The 12,170-nt window shown below is 43.1% G+C and overlaps 1 protein-coding gene across 1 annotated transcript in view; it reads left to right on the forward strand.

Moving 5' to 3' along the window:
• frem2b (FRAS1 related extracellular matrix 2b) overlaps positions 1–11,903 on the forward strand; it is a 44,987-nt gene extending 33,084 nt beyond the window's left edge. Inside the window, exons 8-24 of the mRNA XM_037469218.2 lie at positions 234–443; positions 571–768; positions 861–1,025; positions 1,332–1,514; positions 1,599–1,729; positions 1,823–1,978; positions 2,217–2,520; positions 2,734–2,865; positions 3,035–3,366; positions 5,362–5,554; positions 5,668–5,772; positions 7,562–7,689; positions 7,766–7,900; positions 8,355–8,481; positions 8,913–9,100; positions 9,184–9,330; positions 10,033–11,903. Of these exons, the coding sequence (XP_037325115.2) occupies positions 234–443; positions 571–768; positions 861–1,025; positions 1,332–1,514; positions 1,599–1,729; positions 1,823–1,978; positions 2,217–2,520; positions 2,734–2,865; positions 3,035–3,366; positions 5,362–5,554; positions 5,668–5,772; positions 7,562–7,689; positions 7,766–7,900; positions 8,355–8,481; positions 8,913–9,100; positions 9,184–9,330; positions 10,033–10,533 (3,335 nt within the window). The 3' untranslated portion in view covers positions 10,534–11,903. The remainder of the gene's footprint in view (positions 1–233; positions 444–570; positions 769–860; positions 1,026–1,331; positions 1,515–1,598; positions 1,730–1,822; positions 1,979–2,216; positions 2,521–2,733; positions 2,866–3,034; positions 3,367–5,361; positions 5,555–5,667; positions 5,773–7,561; positions 7,690–7,765; positions 7,901–8,354; positions 8,482–8,912; positions 9,101–9,183; positions 9,331–10,032) is intronic.
• Positions 11,904–12,170: the final 267 nt, after the last annotated feature.

Here is a 12,170-nt window from a genome sequence, read left to right on the forward strand (position 1 = left end):
TGTTCATGCCTATCGACTCTGAGATAGAAAGCGTCATCTTGTCAGCACAGAGGGTCTTTCCTCTGATCCTATCCTTTCATCTAGCTTGCTGCCTCACATCCACAAATGAATCACGAAGTAACAGGATCACTGCTGGTATAGCAAGATCTAGTGCTGTAGTTCATTTGTGTTCTCTTCACTATAGGCGCTGTATTCTTTGAAAGATTCCTAAACTATATTGTGTTGTTGAGCAGCTGGTTTGGATTATGTTGGGATCAGCCGGAATCTGGACTTCGCACCGGGGGTCACCATGCAGACGTTTCGTGTGACCATCCTGGATGACCTGGGCCAGCCATTGCTGGAGGGTCCAGAGAAGTTTGAACTGATTCTCCGGATGCCTATGAATGGGATCCTCGGGGAGCCGAGTAAAGCTACCATCCTCATCAATGACTCAATTTCCGACTGTGAGTGACAATCTTTGTTGTGATTAAACCTAGTTAAAATGGTTGCACGAAGCAATGTACATGTATGATGTTTTTACTGTATTTCTGATAATGCTTTACCGACTTGGAAACGTTTTTTTTTTTCTAGTGCCAAAGGTGCAGTTTCGCGATGCCTCGTACGTGGTCAATGAGAACTCAGGGCAGGTCGCAGCTATGGTTTACCGCAGTGGAGATATCAGCTACAGGTCCACAGTTCGCTGTTACAGCAGACAGGGCACGGCCCAGGTCATGATGGACTTCAATGAGAGGCCCAACACAGATGGTTCCATCATCACCTTCTTACCAGGTGGCGTAGTGAACCCTAAGACATCTCTCTATCCCTCCTTTGGGTTAGTTCACGTTAAAAAGTGTGACTCAATACCGTTTCCTGTTTTACAGGAGACACTGAAAAGCCTTGTGTACTGGTACTAGTTGATGACACCGAACACGAGGAAGAAGAAGAGCTCCGACTTGTATTGGGAAGCCCAAAGAGTGAATCTCCATTCGGAGCATCTATTGGAGAGCAGAATGAGACACTCATCAAGATAAAAGACGAGGCAGACAGTAAGACACTTTATTTTTGTTGTTGTACGTTGCTACCTGGAATTATTTCTGTATACATGCCGCCATGTGCAGAATATTTTGCTATGTTTAAATCATCAAAATTGCATGAATTAAGTTCAGAAAAAGGCAACAATTTGTTTGGTCTTTTTGTTGCTGTTCGCCCGGATCGATCAAAGTGTCTTTTGTGATGTTACAGCCGGGGAAATCAATTCATAAAATTGCACACAAGTGCTTTAATATGTGGTATGCTGTAATGTCAGTCACAGTTTACTATCGTAATTGAAACTATATTCTATGCTTTCTCAGAGGCAATTATTCGATTTGGAGAGACCAAATTTAGTGTGAGTGAGCCGAAGGAAAGTGGCCAGGTGTCTGTGGTGAAGATCCTAGTGCTGCGTGTTGGAGACACCTCCAAGGTCTCTGTTGTCCGGGTTCACACCAAGGACGGATCTGCGACTTCCGGGGAGGACTACCATCCCATATCGGAGGGTAATTAACGCCGCAGCAGTCTGTCACCGAGAGAGAATTTATTAGAATTTTGCTATTAAAATATTTTCTCTACTTTGTACACAGAAATTGTGTTCAAACAAGGTGACACACAGCACTACGTGGAGGTGGAAGTTTTACATGACCGTATCAGAGAAATGAGGGAGGCGTTCACTGTGCACCTGAAGCCCGATGAGAACATGGTGGCAGAGACAACGGTGACAATCAAGCTAAATTAACATGGATTTACTGTGTTTTGCCACCTTCCCAATTAACATCCTCTTAATTACCCTTGCTTGTCAAATCAACAGATGAGCAAAGCCATAATCTACATCGAGGAGACCAACAGCATGGCAGATGTGACCTTCCCCTCAGTGCCCAGAGTGGTTTCTCTGTTGCATTACGATGACATCGAGCGAACGAGGGACATTCCCCCCGTGGCTGGATATCCTGTCATTTGTGTCACTGTATGTCCCAACTGCAATGAATACTTTTCAGTCACTTATTCTGTTAATGAGCCATTTAGCAAAACTATCAGCACATTAACATGTGAATACTCTTAATGAGGTAGTATTTAGTTAGCAACAAAAAAAAGCCTTTATCAGCAGCCTTTAAGGCACATCAGGAATTTACAGAACTACTTTGGCAGCTGCAGTGATTTTTGAATGCCTTTTATTCAAGTAACTCTTCTTTCCCCTCTTTCAGGCCTGTAACCCCAAGTACCCAGACTATGACAAGACAGGCTCCATCTGCGTGAGCGAGAACATCAACAACACCCTGACTCATTATCGCTGGCTCGTTAGCGCCCCCACAAGCCCCGATGGCGTCACAAGCTCTATGCGAGAAGTTGACTTTGACACCTTCTTCACCTCCTCCAAGCTCATTACTTTGGACTCAGTCTACTTTCAGGCTGGTTCCAGGGTTCAGTGTGCCGCACGGGGCGTGAACTCTAACGGGGACGAGGGCCTGGAGCTCAGTAGCCCCATTGTGTCCATCAGCATGGACGAGGGTGAGTGCAGCTCATTCTCCAGCACGAGACGCCGGGCCTCTGTCATGAAAATTTTACAACCCCGATTATCAGCCGCTTGTCGCATTGTGCTCCTCCACTGCAGAGCTTGCCGTTTTTAGCTCAGGCAGAAAACCGAAACATTAAATAATTTGCTGCGGAGGATTGATTGGAAATCCATGTTTGATGTTTTGATTTTGTGTGGCTTGATCTAAGGAATGTGCCAGCCCCGTGTTGCAGGCACGGTTGGGGCCGAGCCCTTCTCCGCCAAGCTGCGGTACACCGGGACAGAAGACGTGGACCACCCCAACCTTATCAAACTAACGGTCACCATGCCCCACATAGATGGTAGGAACAGCACATTGTCGTGTAGAAAATCATTCAGCAATCCAATGCAGGTTGTCGGTTTTTTGTATGTTCCTACTAATCGACCAGTCTTTAAATTACAAGCTACTCTAGTTTTTCATACAATGTGAGTCCTCCGCTCTCCAACAGCTATGTGTGTCTCCTCTCACAGGCATGTTACCCGTAGTGTCCACCCGAGCCCTGTCGAACTTTGAGCTCACGCTGAGCCCAGACGGAACTCGTGTTGGCAACCACCGCTGCTCGAATCTGTTGGACCACGCCGAGGTCAAGACACGCTACGGCTTCCTCACGGACGCCACCAAAAATCCCGAAGTGATCGGCGAGACTTCCTCTTACCAGTACAGCACTTCCCTGAGGGGATCCAGTACATTACGATTCTACAGAAACCTCAACTTGGAAGCTTGTTTGTGGGAATTCAACAGCTACTATGACATGTCTGAGCTGCTCAGTGACTGCGGAGGCACCATTGGGACTGACGGACAGGTAAAGTAGCCCCACCTTTGAGCTTTGGCTCACCTCTGACCCCTTTTGTCATCCCTAGACAGGAGGAGCGAGGAGTTGCTTCAGTAAAGCAGCAGACCCCCTTGAGGATAGGAATGTGGTCATAGCAATTACTGGTCTGTTCTGTCCTTTGTCATTTTAAAAAATCCTTCTGGATTTTCCGTTCAAAGTAATCATTTACTGGCATATTAAAACTCTACTTGCCCGCTTAGTTTTCCCTTAAAGAGCCGAAAGCAAATACTAGCCTGTAGAAATCCTCCATTATTGTCTGGAGACCCGCGTTAACCTTTATTGTAATGACTAACCCGGCACTCTGCTCCCTTCAACTCATGGTAAGACCGGTTATTTATCTTTCAAAGTCAACAGCCAGCCAGCCTTGTAGAAATGTGAGTTTATCTGCATCGTTATGTGTGCAATGTGCCCTTTGTAGCAACAGATTTTATGCAAAGCGGGAAATAGGAAATATTAAAGCCCCTTGTGTTCTCCTGGCATACATGCCTCGCGGCCCGCAACATTTGGATTCACCTCCGAAACATACAGTTAGTTGACTTAATTAAGGTAGAGTGTTGATAAAGAGAGGCTGTAACAGTGTATTATTATTATTATTATCATCATCACAGGATTATTACGGCAGATATAGTTCTCCAAAATGGGTTTCTCATGTGACATTGCTTCGGGTTTATTTAATAAACAAAGACATCACCGAGGTGATAACAGCCTCTCTTTACAAGTGGAACTTGCCAGTAGCCACATGATGTGAGAAAAAAAAAAAAAAACGCGTCAGTACACATGTTTTAACAAGTATGTAGACTGCAGTCAGTAATACAAACCTTACCATAAGATGAGGTCCATACAGCACACACTTTGCAATGAATGGTGAGAACTTAGTTCTATAAAAAAGGTAGAGAAAGCACATCTTATCAAAATGCTAAAGAAAACATGCATTGCAATAAAACCCCAGTGCTTGTCCCTGTTTTGGTAAAATGGTATACATGCAGTTTGTGTACAGCATTGTATGTAGATATTGTTGCTATGGATACTGAACAGAGCAATCCGTTGTATGTAGATGCATTGGCTGAGGCGCCAACAGTACAGTTTCAAGATATACAAGGCAGGATCAATGGAAAGAGAAACCTGCCTTTGTTAGTGGGTGCCCTGTAACCCGAAAGCTCCTCTAAGTGGGTTGGCAGTCTGAGCATAGGCCGGGGGCAGTGTCATGTCACAGCGTGGGCTTAGTGCTTGGCTTAAAAAGACCATAGGAATCTATTTAGGCCCGGCAGGATGTGTCACAAGGCCATTCTGCCAATCATCTGCTTGAGCTCTTAGAGCCCAGAGGCAAAGGCACGTTTCCACATGAACACGGAGCCAGTGCAGGCAAGTACCTCTCACAGGACAGAGGAAAGTGAGGATACCGGAGAGCACTCCTTTCTGAGGACTTTCACCACTTGGAATCATTTGATCATTTTAGCACAGCTCTTTAGTTATAAAAATAATTTGGAGGGAGAGAGTTTGTTGTCAATAAATGCCCCTAAATAATGTAAATGCAGTGCATTCTGTGGTTTGTGTTGATTATAAATATCAATAGATATTGGTGAAAGCAATTTAAATATTTTTAATACAAATTGAAATCATCGGAAATTGTAAGAGTCCGTGACCACTCACCATGATCAGATACATTCAATCTTAAAAATATAAAACATTTAAGTGAAGTGACTGATGCCTCCTAAAAGTTAATATTACAGCCATGATTTTCCCAGGAAAGTATGCAGTGAGTTCACCTGTCTAATCAATCTGTGGTTTGTCTAAAGAACTATTCAGTTCAAATCAGCCATGTTGATAACATATTGTTGATCATCGCTTTTATTTTCAAGGGGTTTTTATGCTTTCCTCCCTGTACTTGTAAGACAAGGATATATTAACATGCAAGGTACGATCTAAATAATGTGCTCTTACACACCATGCCGGGTTTCACTGCAGGTGTTGAATTTGGTCCAGTCGTATGTGACTCTGCGAGTGCCGCTCCATGTGTCCTATGTTTTCCATTCCCCTGTGGGAGCGGGAGGATGGCAGCACTTTGATTTACAGTCAGAGCTGAGGCTCACTTTCGTTTACGACACTGCCATCTTGTGGAGGGACGGCATAGGCAGCCCACCAGAAAATGAACTACAAGGTAAGACTTGAACAGTACTACGCAGTATAAAATGTGAGAACTACTTGTTGCCTTAATGCGGGAGGGCAAATAAGTGGCCTATTTGAAATTGTGATCTGTGATTGTCTTTGCAGGAGCCCTGTACCCAACCAGCATGCGTATAAACGGACAGGGGCGACTAGTCGTCAACTTCCGCACGGAAGCTCGATTCCGAGGCCTGTTTGTGTTTGCACATCCAGGTACAGTAGTTCATAGAAAATAATACAGTCGTTTTTATCAGTAAAAAATTGGATGTGACATATGATGCTCCTATATAGTTTAATTAAGAACGTATGGTGACACAGTTGTCAAATTATTTAAATAACCTGGAAGGTTCCCATTTTCTGTTTTATCCTTGATTGGAATTATTTCGGTCCCCAAGTGACAGGGAGTTAATTTGTGTACCCAATGACATCACCAATGTTGCTGATTGGCCTATCAACATTTAGCAAAACTAGTTCATTTCAAAAGCTTGTTTTTGTTGTTAAAGACAGGTTTCAACACATAACGATTCTGATGCTTTTATAATGTGATAAACATTGTCCCCAAGCAAAAATAAAAAAAGGTTGATGTTGATTAGTATTTAAATTCGGAATACAATGTAAATGCCCATTGTGACATATATACACTCACCGGCCACTTTATTAGGTACCCCATGCTAGTAACGGGTTGGACCCCCTTTTGCCTTCAGAACTGCCTCAATTCTTCGTGGCATAGATTCAACAAGGTGCTGGAAGCATTCCTCAGGGAGTTTGGTCCATATTGACATGATGGCATCACACAGTTGCCGCAGATTTGTCGGCTGCACATCCATGATGCGAATCTCCCGTTCCACCACATCCCAAAGATGCTCTATTGGATTGAGATCTGGTGATTGTGGAGGCCATTTGAGTACAGCGAACTCATTGTCATGTTCAAGAAACCAGTCTGAGATGATTCCAGCTTTATGACATGGCGCATTATCCTGCTGAAAGTAGCCATCAGAAGTTGGGTACATTGTGGTCATAAAGGGATGGACATGGTCAGCAACAATACTCAGGTAGGCTGTGGCGTTGCAACGATGCTCAATTGGTACCAAGGGGCCCAAAGAGTGCCAAGAAAATATTCCCCACACCATGACACCACCACCACCAGCCTGAACCGTTGATACAAGGCAGGATGGATCCATGCTTTCATGTTGTAGACGCCAAATTCTGACCCTACCATCCGAATGTCGCAGCAGAAATCGAGACTCATCAGACCAGGCAACGTTTTTCCAATCTTCTATTGTCCAATTTCGATGAGCTTGTGCAAATTGTAGCCTCAGTTTCCTGTTCTTAGCTGAAAGGAGTGGCACCCGGTGTGGTCTTCTGCTGCTGTAGCCCATCTGCCTCAAAGTTCGACGTACTGTGCGTTCAGAGATGCTCTTATGCCCACCTTGGTTGTAACGGGTGGTTATTTGAGTCACTGTTGCCCTTCTATCAGCTCGAACCAGTCTGGCCATTCTCCTCTGACCTCTGGCATCAACAAGGCATTTCCGCCCACAGAACTGCCGCTCACTGGATGTTTTTTCTTTTTCGGACCATTCTCTGTAAACCCTAGAGATGGTTGTGCGTGAAAATCCCAGTAGATTAGCAGTTTCTGAAATACTCAGACCAGCCCTTCTGGCACCAACAATCATGCCACGTTCAAAGTCACTCAAATCACCTTTCTTCCCCATACTGATGCTCGGTTTGAACTGCAGGAGATTGTCTTGACAATGTCTACATGCCTAAATGCACTGAGTTGCGCCATGTGATTGGCTGCTTAGAAATTAAGTGTTAACGAGCAGTTGGACTGGTGTACCTAATAAAGTGGCCGGTGATTGTATATACCATTTCAAATCAGAAATGTGTTCCATCTGATCCTTTTAGTCTGTTTTATCCCCTGTTTTACTTTGGTTTGGGTAACAGTATTTGTATTTTCAAAGCATCCTGACTGAACATGCTGATTTAAATGTATGTATTTCAGCTTCACCAATGACCTCCATGGTCATGTGTCCCGACCACCCCGGTTTGACCTTTAACCTTAGTCTTGTGAGGAACGAGCCAACCTACAACCAGCCAATCCAGCAGTGGACATTTGTGTCTGATTTTGCTGTAAGTAAACAATTAGTTGTCCAAGTGAATTGTTTTCACGATTCATTCTAACTGTAAACATGACTTCCCTTCTCAGGTGCGTGACTACTCTGGCACGTACACAGTGAAGCTGGTCCCCTGCACATCCCCCCCCAGCCTGGAGTACACCATTCCTCCAGTCTGCAATCCCAGGGAGCCACTTACCTTCGACATGGACATCCGCTTTCAGCAGGTGACCTGAACAAGATGTGATCCGCAAAAATACAGGCTTGCATTTAAATGCTTCTTCATAGTCTTCAGCTCAATTAGTTCTAGTTTTCTAGTTATGTAAGTCCTGGTTAAAAGGATACTTTTAACAAATATGTAATCACAAGAATCATAAGGTTTGTCCCAATTAAAAGTCCCTGCTAACAAGTCTATACAATACAAGTTAAATGTCAAAGGAACTAAATGTCCACCCTTCTAGACACCCAAATATATCAGGAAGATATATAATCTTAACCTAATAATCTTAGTAAAAGATTATTACTTCCTGTGAGCCAAACATATTGGCTTTATTTTCTGACCTCACTTTGTTATCCCATCTTTTGAGATAACACTTTCATAAAACGTCAACTCTTTCCACTCATACTGACAAGAACAAACCCATGACCCTCTCAATGTGCTTGTCTTCTATATGTTTGTAGGTGAGCGACCCCGTGGCTGCTGAGTTCAGTCTGAACACACAGATGATCTTACTCTCTAAGCGGACGCTTTGGCTCTCGGACGGCTCCATGGGCTTCGGACAGGAGACCGACACCGCCTTCTCACAAGGTAAGGCCGTAACATGTAGTCATGAAATACACACGGTTCATGAAGGTTTGTGGATTTAGAAAAAAAAACACATAAACAAACAGGGCTTCATAGTTAGTGAAATTGCATGGATGAATTACCTAGCTCTTTCGACCACTGATCATTAACACAGATTATTCTACGGATCAAATTTAAGTAACAGAAATGTATCATTTTGACCAGTTTAATGTTTTCTCCCAGAAAAATCTTACTACGAGAGCCTGAGTTTGATTTTTCTAAACAAGATCTTGAATGTTTTATGACCGGCTGTTGTTTTAATTTCTTTTCATACTTTTGTTGTCCGAGCAAAATAAAATAGCTTGACAAATCTGAATCAGTGTACTTAATAAACACTTCCCATTAAACCTTGCATGTTGTGTGTTTTCCATTGATGAAAACTGTACTTCTCTCAGGAGATACGATTTACGGAAGAGTAATGGTGGATCCAGTGCAGAATTTGGGCGACTCCTTCATTTGCAACATAGAGAAAGTGTTCCTGTGCACCGGCGCTGATGGCTATGTCCCTAAATACAACCCCAGCAACTTTGAGTTTGGCTGTCTGGCTGATGCTCCATCACTACTCTACAGATTCAAGATAATTGTAAGTAACAAAAAGTAGACCTCCTCATGCGCTTGGTGTCCATTCAAGCCTAAATATTTCTCCCTGTATCTTGCTCACTCCAGGACAAGGCCCAGCCAGAGACCCAGGCCCGCTCATTTGGCAACGTGGCTTTCGAGGCCTTCCTGGCAGTGGATGACCCCGGTGCTTTAGCTCTAGTGAGGCAACCTGCATCAGATGGTTTCAGAATTGATTCCTCAGCTCTCTTCCAGGTCAGTGTGAAGAAACACATTCGGCACTTGAATAGTCCACATCCCAGTTATTTCAGCTCTTGGAGAGCTGGTGTGAACTTGTGGCCCCCCTCCTGAGACCAAGTGGAAGGGGCAAATGAAAACAATGTTGCGAGTGAGGAATCCCGTCACCGTGTGTGTTGACCTTTTTAACATCGCCTCTGATCACATGTTCGTATGTGACTCAGCCCCTCTTTTACCAAGGATCCAGACTGCTTCGTCTGGACAGTGTATCCGTTCTTCTTGGCTTGTTAGAGAGAGAAAGTCAGTGTGTCCACAGCTAATGGCTGAAAACCATCCTGTTTCTCTACTCTGTGGAACCGTAACTGCAGTGGTTTCACAGTATGTTTGATGTTTGGTCAGATATGGACTAATTTAAAAGAAGTACCCATTTATGAGTTCCCAACATCTTCAAGTATATACAGGTGAAACTAACTAAATTAGAATATCGTTCAAAAGCTCATCACTTACTACTTAGTTATTCCACTTAAAAGGTGAAACTAATATATTAGTATATACTGTATATTTATATTATATAGCCATAATCATCAAAATTATATCAGATAAAGGCTTGAAGTATTTCAGTTTGCATGTATTGAGTCTATATAATATATTTCACCTTTTAAGTTGAATTACTGAAAGTAATAAGCTTTTCACCTGTATATTTACTGCTGCTTTCTTCAGGTATCTGCAGGGCGAGAGTGGTTCATTCACACCATCTACACCGTTCGCTCTCGCGCCAACGCCAACCGTGGCATCGGGAAGAGGAGCCTGGAGTACCATGTGATGAGCCAGCACGCAAATCCACGTCCAAAGGTTCAACACCGCACCAGAAGGTCAACCAACGGGGCGCCAGATGTAACAGAGGAGATCGGTCGGAGCAACAATCGCGGCACCAACATCCTCCACATCGCGCTGGACCGCGGCAGCCAGCAGAGGACGAGCCCAGAGAGGGAGATCTTCACCAAAGGGAACGTCCCCCGCGAGCTCAACCAGAGCGACGACGGCGATGACAGACTAGTGTTGATCATTGGTGTCTTTGTTGGGCTGCTCCTCACGGTGCTCCTCATCATCGTTGTGGTGCTACTGGTCCGGTCCAAGCGCGAGAAGAAAGACAAACCCACGAGCTCCAGCAGCGCAGAACCTATGATGACGCAAGCCCTCAGCGACAGCTCAGAGGTCTAACGGACAGACGAATCTTTTTTTTTTTTTTTTTTTTTTTTTTGGAAGTGCCTCACATTTTGACAGAAATGTTGTGCGTGAAGCAACACAAACTACAAGAGCTTTGTTTTTGTTTTTGTTCACAAATCTACTTGAAATACAGCGTCTCTTCCACAGCCGGAGAGCGATCCGGACACTCTCTCGGCGAAGGACTTTGTAAGCAGCTCTTTCAAGGCACTAGTCGAGCTTACTGATTTGCTTTTGTTGCCACTTGATCCAAAAAAAAAGGTGTTATTAAGTTTCCAAAGGTGCTACAGAAGATTTGGTGTCGTAGGTCCAGATGAGGAGGATATTTTGCATACTGTAGTTGTTGTTGCCAACAGGCTTTGTATCTTTAATTTGCTGCATCGAGACACTGCCCATAGTCTGCTCCCTGTGGGTGAAGCCGTGTGTTCTTATGGAGGACGGTTTGTCCTTAGATTCAGTGCGTGCCTAAAAGAATCACCGAATTCTGAGGTTTTATGATGTATGTTACCGTATATTTTGTCCTGTGTGATCAGTAAGACATCCACTGAGTATTGTGCTCATGTTTTTGCATGCATTTATTTTTGTATTTTAAGACTGTTTGAAATTGTAAAAAAAAAAAAGAAATCTAAAGATCTACTGTATTTCCACCAGTTTGTGTTTTACAGTGAGTGTATCCCACGAATACCGGTACTTATCAATGCCAATCAAATTCCTCTAATATTTAGTTGTTGACACACTGTATTGACGTGGCACTAGCAACAAGTGAAACTGTTAGAGTCTGTCCTATTAAATTTACTTTTGAGACAGCTGGTCTGCGATGTTTAGTGTACTGTAGCTGAGGTTTCACAGACAATATTCCAGCTTCCAACCATTTTCCGTCTTGGCACTACAGCTCTGCTACATTTTGACGCTTGGAGTACAGCAGGTAAGGAGAGGTTGCTTGTACTCCACAGCATTCTTTCAGCAGGACGAGGTGTTTTGTGCTTCTTTTGTGTTTTTTTTAAGCCTAGAAATGTTGTCCAATAAGTTTAGCAGATTTCACATAAAGGGAATTAAATATTAAACCTCAATCAACATGATTACTGTCCAAACTGATGTCTTCTCCCTGACTCCCTAGTTTTAAATGTATTTATTTATTTCTAAATGCTTGTCATTGCGTCCTGACACAAACTATACATCATTAACTCGCTTTTTATTTTATCTTCCAACATATATTTTTCAAAAAAACTATTAGTTATTTGGATTTCAGCATATAATAGATACACAGTTTTGACATTTCTTCTTTTCTAGATCCAATCACAGGATTGCCATAAAATCTGATTACCTCGCAAACTGTGACACTTCAAAGCCATTGCTTTATTTTATTTTTTTAATTAAAACATTTTCTATGCAGCCTGTATTATACCTTAATGAAATGTTGCCCCAAGTATGATTTTTTTGAATGCAAAATGTGCTTGCTTATCTACGTTTGAAACGGTAATGTCAATCAGTAACGTGCATTCTGAGCTTTTTTCATGCTATATACATATGTGTAACATATATATATATATACACACCATTTGGATGTTTTAGGAATGGTTATTGTTAAAAACTGCATACTGTATGTGCTGTAATTATTTGTAACATAGACCAGA

The sequence above is a fragment of the Pungitius pungitius genome, chromosome 3 (assembly GCF_949316345.1).
Source record: "Pungitius pungitius chromosome 3, fPunPun2.1, whole genome shotgun sequence".
NCBI classification, from domain to species: domain Eukaryota; kingdom Metazoa; phylum Chordata; class Actinopteri; order Perciformes; family Gasterosteidae; genus Pungitius; species Pungitius pungitius.